At 41.5% G+C, this 13,003-nt stretch overlaps 1 protein-coding gene across 6 annotated transcripts in view; it reads right to left on the reverse strand.

The window, feature by feature from the left end:
• Nucleotides 1-13,003, reverse strand: part of LOC140351644 (sorbin and SH3 domain-containing protein 1) — a 115,193-nt gene that overhangs the window by 30,706 nt on the left and 71,484 nt on the right. For all 6 annotated transcript variants that reach the window (XM_072437569.1, XM_072437565.1, XM_072437568.1 and 3 more), the window contains one exon: nucleotides 9,913-10,091. In XM_072437569.1, coding sequence (XP_072293670.1) covers nucleotides 9,913-10,091 — 179 coding nt within the window. The remainder of the gene's footprint in view (nucleotides 1-9,912; nucleotides 10,092-13,003) is intronic.

The following is a 13,003-nucleotide window of genomic DNA, read 5'->3' on the forward strand; positions in this document are numbered from 1 at the left end:
TTAAATTACTTTGTTGACATCTATTTAATTTCAGGGTTATTTTGGGAATCCTGAAGAGTTGGGGAATCCCGTGCTTTAAATACTTAAAATACTGCACTAAATACTGCACAATAATCACAAAGGTTAGACAGGAGCGGACGTCCCGGACAGAGGCGGGCACAGCTGGTGAGGGTGGTCCACTTTAGCCCCGTTAGCCACTGATGCCCATTTACTGCCCCACTGACGACACCTACACAAGTACACAAGTACACAAGTACACACTCCAGAATCAGAAAAAGGTATATTGCCAATGTCAATGAACAAAATTCAACATAGGAACTTGTCTTGGTGATTCGATGCAACACAAAACAATAAACAATAAATAGGTCACAACAATAAGCAATCAGATATAAAAAATAAAGTTAAAAATAGGCTTTATATGTACACAAATTTACAGTTCTATAGAAATATATATATATATATACAGTACAAACCAAAAGTTTGGACACACCTTCTTATTCAAAGAGTTTTCTTTATTTTCATGACTATGACAATTGTAGATTCACACCGAAGGCTTCAAAATTATTAATTAACACATGTGGAATTATATACTTAAAAAAAGGAGTGAAACTGAAAATATGTCTTATATTCTAGGTTCTTCAAATTAGCCACCTTTAGCTTTGATTACTACTTCGCACATTCTTGGCATTCTCTTGATGAGCTTCAAGAGGTATTCACCTGAAATGGTCTTCCATCAATCTTGAAGGAGTTCCAGAGATGCTTAGCACTTGTTGGCCCTTTTGCCTCATTCTGCTGTGTGTGTCCAAACATTTTGGTCTGTACTGTATATGTCGTGCTGAAAGTGAAGGGAGTGGCCTCCTGCCTGAGGGGAGTGGTCTCCTGCCTGAGGGGAGTGGTCTCCTGCCTGAGAGGAGTGGTCTCCTGCCTGAGGGGAGTGGCCTCCTGCTGGTGCCAAAGTCAGGACTAAACATGGACTGACTTCCTCACTATGAATTATTGATTTGTCCCGGTCCGACTTCAGCGAGACACGGGAAGTATGAGAGTAAAAGAGCAAAGTATCATGAAATAAATATAACATAATAAATCTGAAATGGACTGCAATATCTTTTCAAATAACGTAGCACTAAAAGTTTTGTTTTGGATGATGTTTCAGGACTAGATTTGTTCCACGTGGCTCCTGTGACCTGGTCTAGCCTCATGAGTCATATATAGACATAAGATATCGATATAAGGGAGGGCATCTGAGGCTCTTCAGAGAGGTAAAGAAGAGCACACACGAGGCTCAGTGACCTGGTGTAGTCCTGGTTTAGTCCTGGTTTAGTCCTGGTTTAGTCCTGGTTTAGTCCTGGTTTAGTCCTGGTTTAGTCCTGGTGCAGTCCTGGTGCAGTCCTGGTGCAGTCCTGGTGCAGTCCTGGTGTAGTCCTGGTGTAGTCCTGGTGTAGTCCTGGTTTAGTCCTGGTTTAGTCCTGGTTTAGTCCTGGTGTAGTCCTGGTGCAGTCCTGGTGCAGTCCTGGTGCAGTCCTGGTTTAGTCCTGGTGTAGTCCTGGTGTAGTCCTGGTGTAGTCCTGGTGTAGTCCTGGTTTAGTCCTGGTTTAGTCCTGGTTTAGTCCTGGTTTAGTCCTGGTGAAGTCCTGGTTTAGTCCTGGTTTAGTCCTGGTGTAGTCCTGGTGTAGTCCTGGTGTAGTCCTGGTGTAGTCCTGGTGTAGTCCTGGTTTAGTCCTGGTGTAGTCCTGGTTTAGTCCTGGTGTAGTCCTGGTGAAGTCCTGGTTTAGTCCTGGTGAAGTCCTGGTGTAGTCCTGGTTTAGTCCTGACAAAGTCCTGACAAAGTCGGACCAGCCAAAAAATGCAGAAGAAAAAAAACATATATAAGTCGCACTGGAGTATGAAATGCGGTTTCAAGTGTGAAAATAACCAATAATATCACAAGTCGCTCCGGAGTATAAGTATAGGTGTATAAGTAGAGGTAAAGAAGAGCACACACGAGGCTCTGTGACCTGGTGTAGTCCTGGTGTAGTCCTGGTGTAGTCCTGGTGTAGTCCTGGTGTAGTCCTGGTGCAGTCCTGGTGCAGTCCTGGTGCAGTCCTGGTGCAGTCCTGGTTTAGTCCTGGTGTAGTCCTGGTGTAGTCCTGGTGAAGTCCTGGTGAAGTCCTGGTGAAGTCCTGGTGAAGTCCTGGTGTAGTCCTGGTGAAGTCCTGGTGAAGTCCTGGTTTAGTCCTGGTGTAGTCCTGGTGTAGTCCTGGTGTAGTCCTGGTGTAGTCCTGGTGTAGTCCTGGTTTAGTCCTGGTGTAGTCCTGGTGTAGTCCTGGTTTAGTCCTGGTTTAGTCCTGGTGTAGTCCTGGTGAAGTCCTGGTTTAGTCCTGGTGTAGTCCTGGTTTAGTCCTGGTTTAGTCCTGGTTTAGTCCTGGTGAAGTCCTGGTTTAGTCCTGACAAAGTCCTGACAAAGTCCTGACAAATTCGGACCAGCCAAAAAATGCAGAAGAAAAAAAACATATATAAGTCGCACTGGAGTATGAAATGCGGTTTCAAGTGTGAAAATAACAAATAATATCACAAGTCGCTCCGGAGTATAAGTATAGGTGTATAAGTATAAGTCACACCCCGGCCAAAACGATGAAAAAAGGTGCAACTAGTCCGGAAAATACGGTAGTTTTTTTTAATAATTGTTTTATGTTGCACTGAATCACCAAGACAAGTTCCTATGTTTGTGAATTCTGTTCATTGACAACAGCAATAAACCTTTTCCGATTCCAATTCTAGCGTCTCGCCTTAAGACGTAGCGGCGTCTTCCTGACTCCGGCGCGGCGTGAAAACCGCACAGACGGACCGACGGCTGTTCATGCCCGATCTGCCGTCTGTCCAAGGAATTTCCTCAAAGCCACGTTAAATCGGTCGATCAAATTCACACCAAAGACATGCGGCTCCGGGTGTCACGACGGCAGCCGCGGAAAAGCCCTGAGGACGTCCACGAGCGATGAAGACAGAGGGTTTGTCTTTACGCAGCACAAGGCCGATGCGTGATAGGGTTTGGAAGGATAAGACTTGGCTTTGGGCTGCGGGGGACTTTTAGGTTTAATGTTGGGAGGAAATTATTGAGAAGAAAATAATGCAAAGTTTGGCCTCTTACTGGTGTCAAAAAAATGTAAAAATAAATAAAATAAAAATCTGACTTTGAGCTCTTAATCAAATTGTTTTCTAAAAAAACAACTTCTTAATAATGTTTTTTATGTTTTATGTGATTTTATTTTTTAGGACACCAGCGCTCTTGTTTCTCCCACATCTCTAAAAGATCACTGCTGCTTATTTTAGATATTTTAAATTACTTTACAAAAATGCAACATTTTGACATATGTTTCAAGTATAATAATATAATAATAATAATAATCAAATATAGCCGCAAGCGGCAATGATCGGCCCTCACCGCGCCGCCGCCACGCCGCAAGAGGAGGGGGGCGCTAACGCGCCCCAATTGTCCTTTTATTACACCTACTGCTGAATCTGTGACGCTGTCACATCTTCTCCCCTTTGATTTACCATCAAAAAGCTATTTTATTTTGAATTCTTGGCAAAATGTGCGGCTTTGCCGCACAGACACCGTGACTCTTTGAATAAAAATGTGAATAACTTTTGACGGTTCACCCCTGAAGATGAGTCTCACCAAATTTCAGGTTAATAGGGCTAACGCCCTGGGAGGAGTTTGTGAAAGTCTAAAGTGTAACCATGTTCTGGCGATTTCCCCATTGGAATAACATGGGAGGTTTTGGTCATCGTTACGGCAAAACCATAACAATTATGACATGGGTCTCATTGACTTTTTTGATGGGGATGACAAACTTGAGTTGTGTGTCAAATTTCATAAAATTTCGCAAAACTAAACATTTAACCTCCATATAAAATCTGTAGGGGGGCGCTGTGGTGCCAAATTAATTTATTTCACTTCAAGTACGTTTAGCGCAAAGAGTTTAACAACTGATTCTAATTTGACCCAATTCGGACTTTATCTGCGCAAACGGCAGAAATGTTAAATTTGGGAGATTTCTGAAATTCTAGCTAAAGTTTGCGGCTTCGCCGCACAGAGACCGTGACAGGTATCAATGTAATTTGAATAACTTTTGATGTCCCACTCCTCAGTAGCATTTTCACCAAATTTCAGCTTTTTAGAGCCAACGCCCTGGGAGGAGTTCGTAAAAGTACGACGTTTGGAAAAACTCCCGAGTCCTGCTTAGCCATTTTTGAACCAATATGGCCGACATTTGGTTAGGTGGACGGCGTTGCCGTAATAATATTTTTTACTTCTCTTGTCACCATCTACCTCTGCGCCAAATTTCATGATTCTACGATCAGATTTTTTTTGGGTCATTTCCTATCTCTCAATGCATTTTTGGTACATTTGGGGACGCTGACGCGCCATTTTTTTATTTTAGAAAAGGGAAATAGCCAGAATGTAGAGAGGCACGATTTTTAGAGGTGTGCAAATTTTTGTGACTTTTCGTCAATGTTCACTGGGTAAAAAATAGGGGGGTTGGTCCCGAGAAGAAAGAAAGAAAGAAGAAGAAGAAAGAAAGAAAGAATAATATTCCGATGCGAAAACAATTTTTCCCATTTTTCAAATATCATAAACTATACATTTTCGGAAAGCGCTCGCGCTTTCCTACCTCATGGTGTGGGTCCCTGGTCACTGACGGGTACTTTCGTTAATTTTGAGTGGGCTCCGCCCACTTTGTGTTTTTGGCCCTCTATACAGTAATAATGTTCAATTTTTGCAGTACATGCTTATATGCACGGAACATGCAAGAGATGGAGAACGTATTCGTGAGCTTCTTAGGGCAAATGAGTGCTTTATATGGGGATGACGACCGCGAATGTAAAGTGCTCGTTTAGTGCGCACTTTTGCACGGGCTTCGCCCGTTTACAACGGTAATGTTCCATTTTCCTACTACTAATTAGTATGCACGGGGCGTGCGTGAGTGAAGGAGTGCAATAGTGAGTGTTTGGAAGTGGGCGAGCGCTTCGCGCTCGATTTCGTGCGCACTACGTAAGCACTTTCGCAGCCGTGCTTTGCACGGCCTTACGAGATTAATAGGCCTCTCGCCAGCTTGTGGCGCTCGGGCCTAATAAAAATCCTACAGTATATTTTTCCAGACAAACAAGTGACAGATATATTGAGCAATAAATAACCTGCAATTTAATAATTGGTATAAGTTTATTGCCATACGGTGGGACATTCCACAAGAAGCAAAAACATTTGATCTTAAAGTGCTTCAGTCAGGTTTATATGATTTTCTAATTTTGACTTTATTAGGTGTATTTATACCTGTTGTAAATATAAATGATAGGTGTAATCTATTCAAGCGGACATTCCTGTTATTTTCTACAGATTTCTCTATTTTTATCCATGAAACATGACATAATCATGTGCAATACTGTGCCATAATGTCAATCATCCTGGTGCAATATTCTCTGTCCATATAACAGCTGTAAATAAGAGTGTTACTATTGTTTTAAGAGTATAAGAGTTTTTTTTTATTAGAGTTATCCGTTTTTATTATTATACTTCTATACCTACTCTGTGTTGCAACACTGAAATTTTCCCATTGTGGGACAAATAAAGGCTTATCTTATCTTAACTAACAAACAAGACATGGCTCTTTTATGTAACACTTTTGCAAACCAACACACAAACAAAATCATAACAAAAGCTTTATTCACAAACTGCTGCTCTGAAGTTTTAAAGTCACAGAGGAAACAGCTTGTATTTACTTTCATTGACGTCATTTACGACCAGGCTCTGCTCCCGATTCTCATGTCCCGTGTTTAGAGATACAGAACACTGAAATATTGTCTGTCACACGCTACAATCAGAGAGCTGCTTTCTGAATACTATATTATATAGTTTACAGCTTTTATCACGGACTATCTCAAATGCACTCAGCATGATAACAAGTTGAAGCTAACAGGTTGAAGCTAACAGGTTGAAGCTAACAGGTTGAAGCTAACAGGTTGAAGCTAACAGTTTGAAGCCTAAATGACATGATCAAGTAGTGAAATGTTGGGCAAACAAGCATAGCGATTGCGATTAGATTTGCGATTTATGTTTTAATGAAAAGGATTCTGTTAAAAGTTAAATTTACACATGTCCAGGACAAAAGACAACATAAATAAAGTAAAAGAATCCCATTTTCAGAACATGTTTGTACTGATCACTGCTGTTTTTATGCAGAATAATATATTTTGTTGTTTGTGGAGGAAATGGTGGTACTTTTATTATTTATTATTATTAGTGCTTATTTTAACTCTTAAATCTCTCTTTCTCTCACTCTTTCTCTGTCCCTCCTTCTCTCTTTGTTATTCTCTCAATATCTCCTCCTTTCTCTCTTCTCTCTTCTCCCATTCCATCTCCATTTCACTATCTCTCCAATCTCCCTTCCTCTCTCTCTCTCTAAAACCTTTCCCCTCTCACTTTTCCCTCTTCCTCTCTCTGTCCATTATCTTACTGTCTCTTCCTCTCTCCGGCAGTTCTCATCTCTCTCTGACTCTTTCTCTCTAAACCCTTTCTTTTCCTCTCTCCACTCCACTCTTGTCTCTTTCTCTCTACACTGTTTCTCTTCCTCTCTCCGTCTGTTCTTATCTTTCGGTCTTTTTCTCTCCAAAACCTTTCTCTTCCACTCTTCCTCCCTCCGTCCATTCTTATCTCTCTCTGACTCTATCACTCTCTGACTCTTCCTCTCTAAACCCTTCCTCTTCCTCTCTCCGTCCGTTCTGATCTCTCTCTGACTCTTTCTTTCCAAACCCTTTCTCTTCTTCCTCTCTCCGTCCGTTCTTATCTCTCTCTGACTATCACTCTCTGACTCTTCCTCTCTAAACCCTTCCTCTTCCTCTCTCCGTCCGTTCTGATCTCTCTCTGACTCTTTCTTTCCAAACCCTTTCTCTTCTTCCTCTCTCCGTCCGTTCTTATCTCTTTCTCTAAACCCTTTCTCTTCCTCTCTCCGTTCGTTCTTATCCCTCTGTGTCTCTCTATATCCCTCTCCTTCTCCCTCTCTTTATCCCTCTGTCTCCTTCACTCTCTCCTTCTCTCTCTCAGATCCTGGTCCGACGCCTTGAGCCTGCCTGGACACAGTCGGTGCGAGCGATTGAAGTTAAGAGGGGAAAATCTCCGAGAGGTGAAGTTCCACGGACTTAACGAGACCACCCTGAAGTCTGACCATGTGTTTTCCACATGGATGACCCCCCCCGACACAGATCAATGAAAACACACTCGGGCCGTGCCACGTGTGGAAGGTTTGTACACTGCTCACCGACTGCAGTGTCCGAGAGGAAATCCATTATCGCCTGGCACAAATTAAGAACATAATCGATAAATATAAGTTATAAAAGGCAGCAAAGGTTAAATTATCAAATGCTATAAGAATGTATTTGCATTTACAGGTTTCAATACTACGTTAAGCTGTTGTGTGTGATATTCCTGATAAAAATGCAACAGATAACAGTATAAACTTCTAACGTATAGAGCTGGATTTTTGTGAATTTCAGATCATTATTATTTTTTTAGAAAGTGGGTGGTCGAATAACAAAATTAAAAGACTAATAATGAGAAAACCCTGTCACTTTTGCCATGGCTTTAGAATACGATGCAGCACATTCGAGTGAGAAATGGCATAACGTCTAAAACGGTAAAAGACACGCCCCCTAATGGGAAACAGTTTAATTAGTGTCGTAATTTATCATTTTGTGTCCTAATATTGACTAGTATTCTTCATTTACACGTGGCTAGTCTTAAAAGTGCATTATGTAACTGTTATGTGCAGGTCTGTCACCCGTTTGTTGCCACGAGTTGTTATTTCTTTGCCGGGAAAGTTCCACAATATGGCATTAAACATCTCTTTAGCACTCTTTAGCATTAGTTTAGCACAGGGACAGTGTGCAATGTTACAACTGCAAAATATGACAATTTATACCTGAAAAACTGAATCTAAATGTTCTAACAGGTCAGATCTGTGGAGAGATGTTTTTCTAGGTATTTTCGAGCATTAAAAACACACAAAATAAACGCATTAATGTCGTATTATGGAACATTCCAGGCAAAGCAATAACATCACAGAGAAGACGAGCAGAGCCATTTTGACAGATTTGACAATTATAATTATTTTAGTAGTTTTGATTTGTTTTGTGATTTTAATGCATATTTTCCTGTTCTGTAAAGTACTCGCTTGTCTTGTCAGGTAGCGGATCCTCACCAGTAAAGTTCCATAGTGGACCTTTAAAAATGTGTTTACCTTAAAACGCATAAAAAGTGCATGTAATAAAAATACGCTGTGGACAAATGGAAGGACTTGGTTTCTGGTCTTGCAGTGGAACAGTGAAAACTAAACTCAACTCATGCCTAAAGCGCCGGCCCCCGTTGACAAACCCGGAGCGGTTAGAGGTCGAGGAAAACGCTGCGATGTGATTGGCGGATGCAGTGACGCCTGGGAGCAAAGTAAACACATGGATTTGAACGTGAAGATAAAGGGAAAACGTGTGCATCTGCGTCTCGTCAGGAGGACCTCGGCGTGGAGACGTCCCAACGCGCCGTGAACTCCGCGACCTCTGCGCAACGCCGACGCACACCAGTGGTTCCCAAACTGAGGGTCCGCGGGCCCAGAATGCGCCGCAAAAGGCAGAAATACGGGTCGCATTTTTTAATACAACGGGCAATTTTGATGAATATTGGGTGAAGTACTGTGAAGTAATGATGGTCTTACAGTACTAAAATACACACATGTCGTTGGCGCTTTCTTGTGGTAATAATTACAAACTAGAAATTACAGGCTGGTTTGGTTCAAGTTTTTTTTTTTTTTTTTTTTGTCTTTGTTTATTCCCTTTTTTTTGTATTCCTTTTGGCCTCTGTGTGTTTAGGGTTAGTCCTGGTTAGGGATGTAACCAGGACTAAGCTTCCTTTGTTTCAGAAAAACTGTGATAAGGCATTTTTATGTCTCAATTCTTTGGGAAATGACCGTAACGATTCGCACCAAAAGCTCGTGCCATTTCTACAATATCACTATAAATATTGTACCGTGAAATGAAGATCGTGTTTGTATTGTACTGCGAGATTTGCATATCATTACGTCTAGTTTTAGGCCAACTTTAGCACTAGGTTAAGCTCTGTGTGCTGGGATTTTTAGCTGAAGTTTAGTCTTTGTCCGTTTATTGCTGGTTTTGGGTCCTTTGGGTTGGTTTGTTGCTCATGTTTCCATATAATTTACATACGTAGAGACTTATAGACCATATATTTATAGCCGTCAGACCATTATTTTAAGTAATTAGTCAGCAGTGAAGATGGTACACGTCCCGTATGCTTCATAAAGGTTCGCGTTCCACAGCCAATCATCCATCTCCTGAGTAATAAAACCTCTTCACTCAGCTCATGCCATGGTTTGGAGCCTGTTAAAGATTATTCAATGACTTTAGCTATTACTATAATCGATTCACTTTTACTTCTTTACATTGGGCAGCAAATATCTAGACTTTTGACTTTGTTAAGTTCGAAAGAGGTAGTGGAAGGAAAAAGTACTTTTATTTGGTTTGAGGGTTATTTTCAGCACATTCATGGTGACATCTTGGTAAAGGTTTTGAGTTCAAGCCACAGTCCTGAATATACACATGCAATTTAGTAGAAAAAGTAGGAAATGGATTTGAATTGCTCCTGTTGACCAAAGAACCGCTCAATCACTTATCAAAATCATTCTTTGTTCTTTTACTTAAGAAACAAAATTGAGTGCTTCCTCCACGACTTGGGAGGATTAGCGCTGAACAATACTCAAACTACAAAGGATCTGCCACAACAGAACACGCATTTCGATGGCCTCGACCGAGTTTGGGAACCACTTCTTCATGAACGATCCCCCTCGAGACGTTTAGCGAGTGCCGGGCCGATACCTTTAGAGGAGGAGGAGCTTGGGTTCCTCTTGTTGAGGGCGCGCAGACCTTGCAGCGGGATGTCGCCCCCCTCCAAAATGCTCTTGTAAACATGGCGGTCGCATTCTGGGGCGCCCGGCTCCGTGGGGGACGAGCCTCGGTCCTGCTCCACCTCGTTCAGGCCGGATTTGCTCAGGGAACTGGACACAAGAACGTGGACACATCATTAAACACTTCATTCAGGGGGTTCACGAAGCACAAGGGGCAGAACAATGGGATGAAGGGCCGTCATATGGAGCCCGTTAAGAGGGACGTCGTTAAAGAGGACTGGTCATCATCGAAGCTTGGTTTAGTCCTCATTTGGTCCTGACTTGGTCTTGTTGTGGTCCTGGTTTACTTCCTGTTTAGGTCACAAGCACCATGTCAAATCTGGATTCAACTAAAGAACTACAGAGCACATAACTAAACCTGAAGTAAACAGGATTAAGGCAACATATGTTGGTCTTGAATTGAGCCCAGTTTGGTCCTGGTGTAGACTTGTTTTGGTCCTGTTCTAGTCCTTGTTTGGTCCTGTTCTAGTCCTTGTTTGGTCCTGTTCTAGTCCTTGTTTGGTCCTGTTCTAGTCCTTGTTTAGTCCTGTTCTAGTTCTTGTTTTGGTCCTGTTCTAGTCCTTGTTTGGTCCTGTTCTAGTCCTTGTTTTGGTCCTGTTCTAGTCCTTGTTTGGTCCTGTTCTAGTCCTTGTTTGGTCCTGTTCTAGTCCTTGTTTGGTCCTGTTCTAGTCCTTGTTTGGTCCTGTTCTAGTCCTTGTTTAGTCCTGTTCTAGTCCTTGTTTTGGTCCTGTTCTAGTCCTTGTTTTGGTCCTGTTCTAGTCCTTGTTTGGTCCTGTTCTAGTCCTTGTTTGGTCCTGTTCTAGTCCTTGTTTGGTCCTGTTCTAGTCCTTGTTTCGTCCTGTTCTAGTCCTTGTTTAGTCCTGTTCTAGTCCTTGTTTTGGTCCTGTTCTAGTCCTTGTTTTGGTCCTGTTCTAGTCCTTGTTTGGTCCTGTTCTAGTCCTTGTTTGGTCCTGTTCTAGTCCTTGTTTGGTCCTGTTCTAGTCCTTGTTTCGTCCTGTTCTAGTCCTTGTTTGGTCCTGTTCTAGTCCTTGTTTTGGTCCTGTTCTAGTCCTTGTTTGGTCCTGTTCTAGTCCTTGTTTAGTCCTGTTCTAGTCCTTGTTTGGTCCTGTTCTAGTCCTTGTTTAGTCCTGTTCTAGTCCTTGTTTGGTCCTGTTCTAGTCCTTGTTTGGTCCTGTTCTAGTCCTTGTTTAGTCCTGTTCTAGTCCTTGTTTGGTCCTGTTCTAGTCCTTGTTTGGTCCTGATCTCATCCAGGTTTAGTTTTGTGTTTATAACTTATTTTCATGTCTTTTATGTTGCCTTTATTTGTTTTACTTTCTTTCTTTGCCGTGTTCAATCTTCTGTGTTTTTCTGTTTTATTTTGTACATTGAAAAACTGATAAAATAAAAAAATTCAAAAAAATAAAAAAAAAGTATTGTGTGCAGTTGAGAACTACGGTACATGTAATAATATTTGCTAAATTTTGAGTCAATTGTATGCACTTTTTGGTCCTCGTTTGGATAGTTACTTATAGCAATGATTTAGTCAAATTTTAGACCTGCTTTAGCCTTAACTTAGACATAGAAATAGTTCTGGTTTATACCTGGTATGGATTTGGTGGTACTTGGAAAGCGAAATGGTGCGAAAATTTTGAGAACCACAGTTACTTTCAGTTCAACAATCCTCACGTTTCCCTTTTGATTTGCCTCCGAACAATGATTAACCAGCCTAATCCCGAAAACAAATTAAGTAGCAGCAACATCTGATCTCAATTAGACCGATGTGGGCCAGCTCTGCCTGCAGCTGGGACTAGATAATCCAACACAGGAGGAGTCTGAGAGGGTTTTCAGGTGGCTGATGTAAGGAGGCTACAGCTACCGCGCACATCCCGGCATTCCTGGGAGGCCAGCGAGACAGGGACTATAAATATTGGAGAGAGCGTTTGCACATGGAGTGACGTGCACCTGTAACGCGCCAGCCTCTTTCATGCGCCGTCTATTTTTGTGGATAAACTCGGCCGTTAAACTGACAGAGGAGGACTGATGGGGCAAAGCAGCTACGCAAACGTTTCAGCCGCGTCGGAGGGCGGCGCTCGAGATGAGTTACACCGACTCTGTCACACGTTTACATTTACGCTGCTTTTTGAGGAGACGGTAATAAATGTCAAGAGTATTCAGTCAAATCAGAGCATTCAGTCTTGTGATTGATGAACGACAGCTACTAAAATATGTTTTTCACTGTTTTCAATATTACATTTAATACATTATTTAAACAGAAATGTATAATGTAATGTTTTAAACTGTAAGTGTTAAGTATAAGTTGGAAAAAAAGGCAAGATAACGGGCGATTTTTCATTAATTTTTTTGTATGCTTATTCTGTATGTATGTTATGAATGAAATACTGGACATAAAAAAAAAATTTATATATATATTTTGTAAACTTGTTGAAGTGCATGGTTCTGCTGATTTTTTTTGTTTTTTTACACTTTTTACACCAATTTGCATGGTTGTTTCTTTGTATTTTTTATTTATCTGCGCTTTATTCTGTATCAATCAGCTTATCACATTATATCTTACATTCTTACTCGAGTTATTTTTGTTGTTGAAGTAGCAGTACATAATGTGGCGACTCTTCCCACAGTGAGTAAGTCTTATCTTGTCGAAAAAATCTGATAATTTTCTTTTTCTCATGGTGTATTTATCGGAAACAGCCACATTTGTTCAACGTTATGTCCGATTAAATCAACAATAAACCTAGCGTTACTTCCATAAAACTACCTCCAAAGATGTTTTACTTCCACTGGAGCTCAGGTCACTACTTTCAACTCGTACTTGAGTAAGTTGATTTGAAAGTAACTGTACACTTTTGCCCACCGCCCCTCGTATAGAGCAGGAAGCAAATGTGTTTTACAATTGTAGCGTACCGGGTTTCACGAGCTACGGCTGCATTACTGTGACCGTTTGAGCCTCAACAAGGAGCTTATTCATAGAGGCTCGGAAAAAGTGATGGGAACTGCTGACTGCG

Source organism: Eucyclogobius newberryi, unplaced genomic scaffold (genome assembly GCF_026437365.1).
Source record: "Eucyclogobius newberryi isolate DKJ021-1_F unplaced genomic scaffold, fEucNew1.0.hap1 SCAF_8, whole genome shotgun sequence".
Lineage (NCBI taxonomy): Eukaryota > Metazoa > Chordata > Actinopteri > Gobiiformes > Gobiidae > Eucyclogobius > Eucyclogobius newberryi.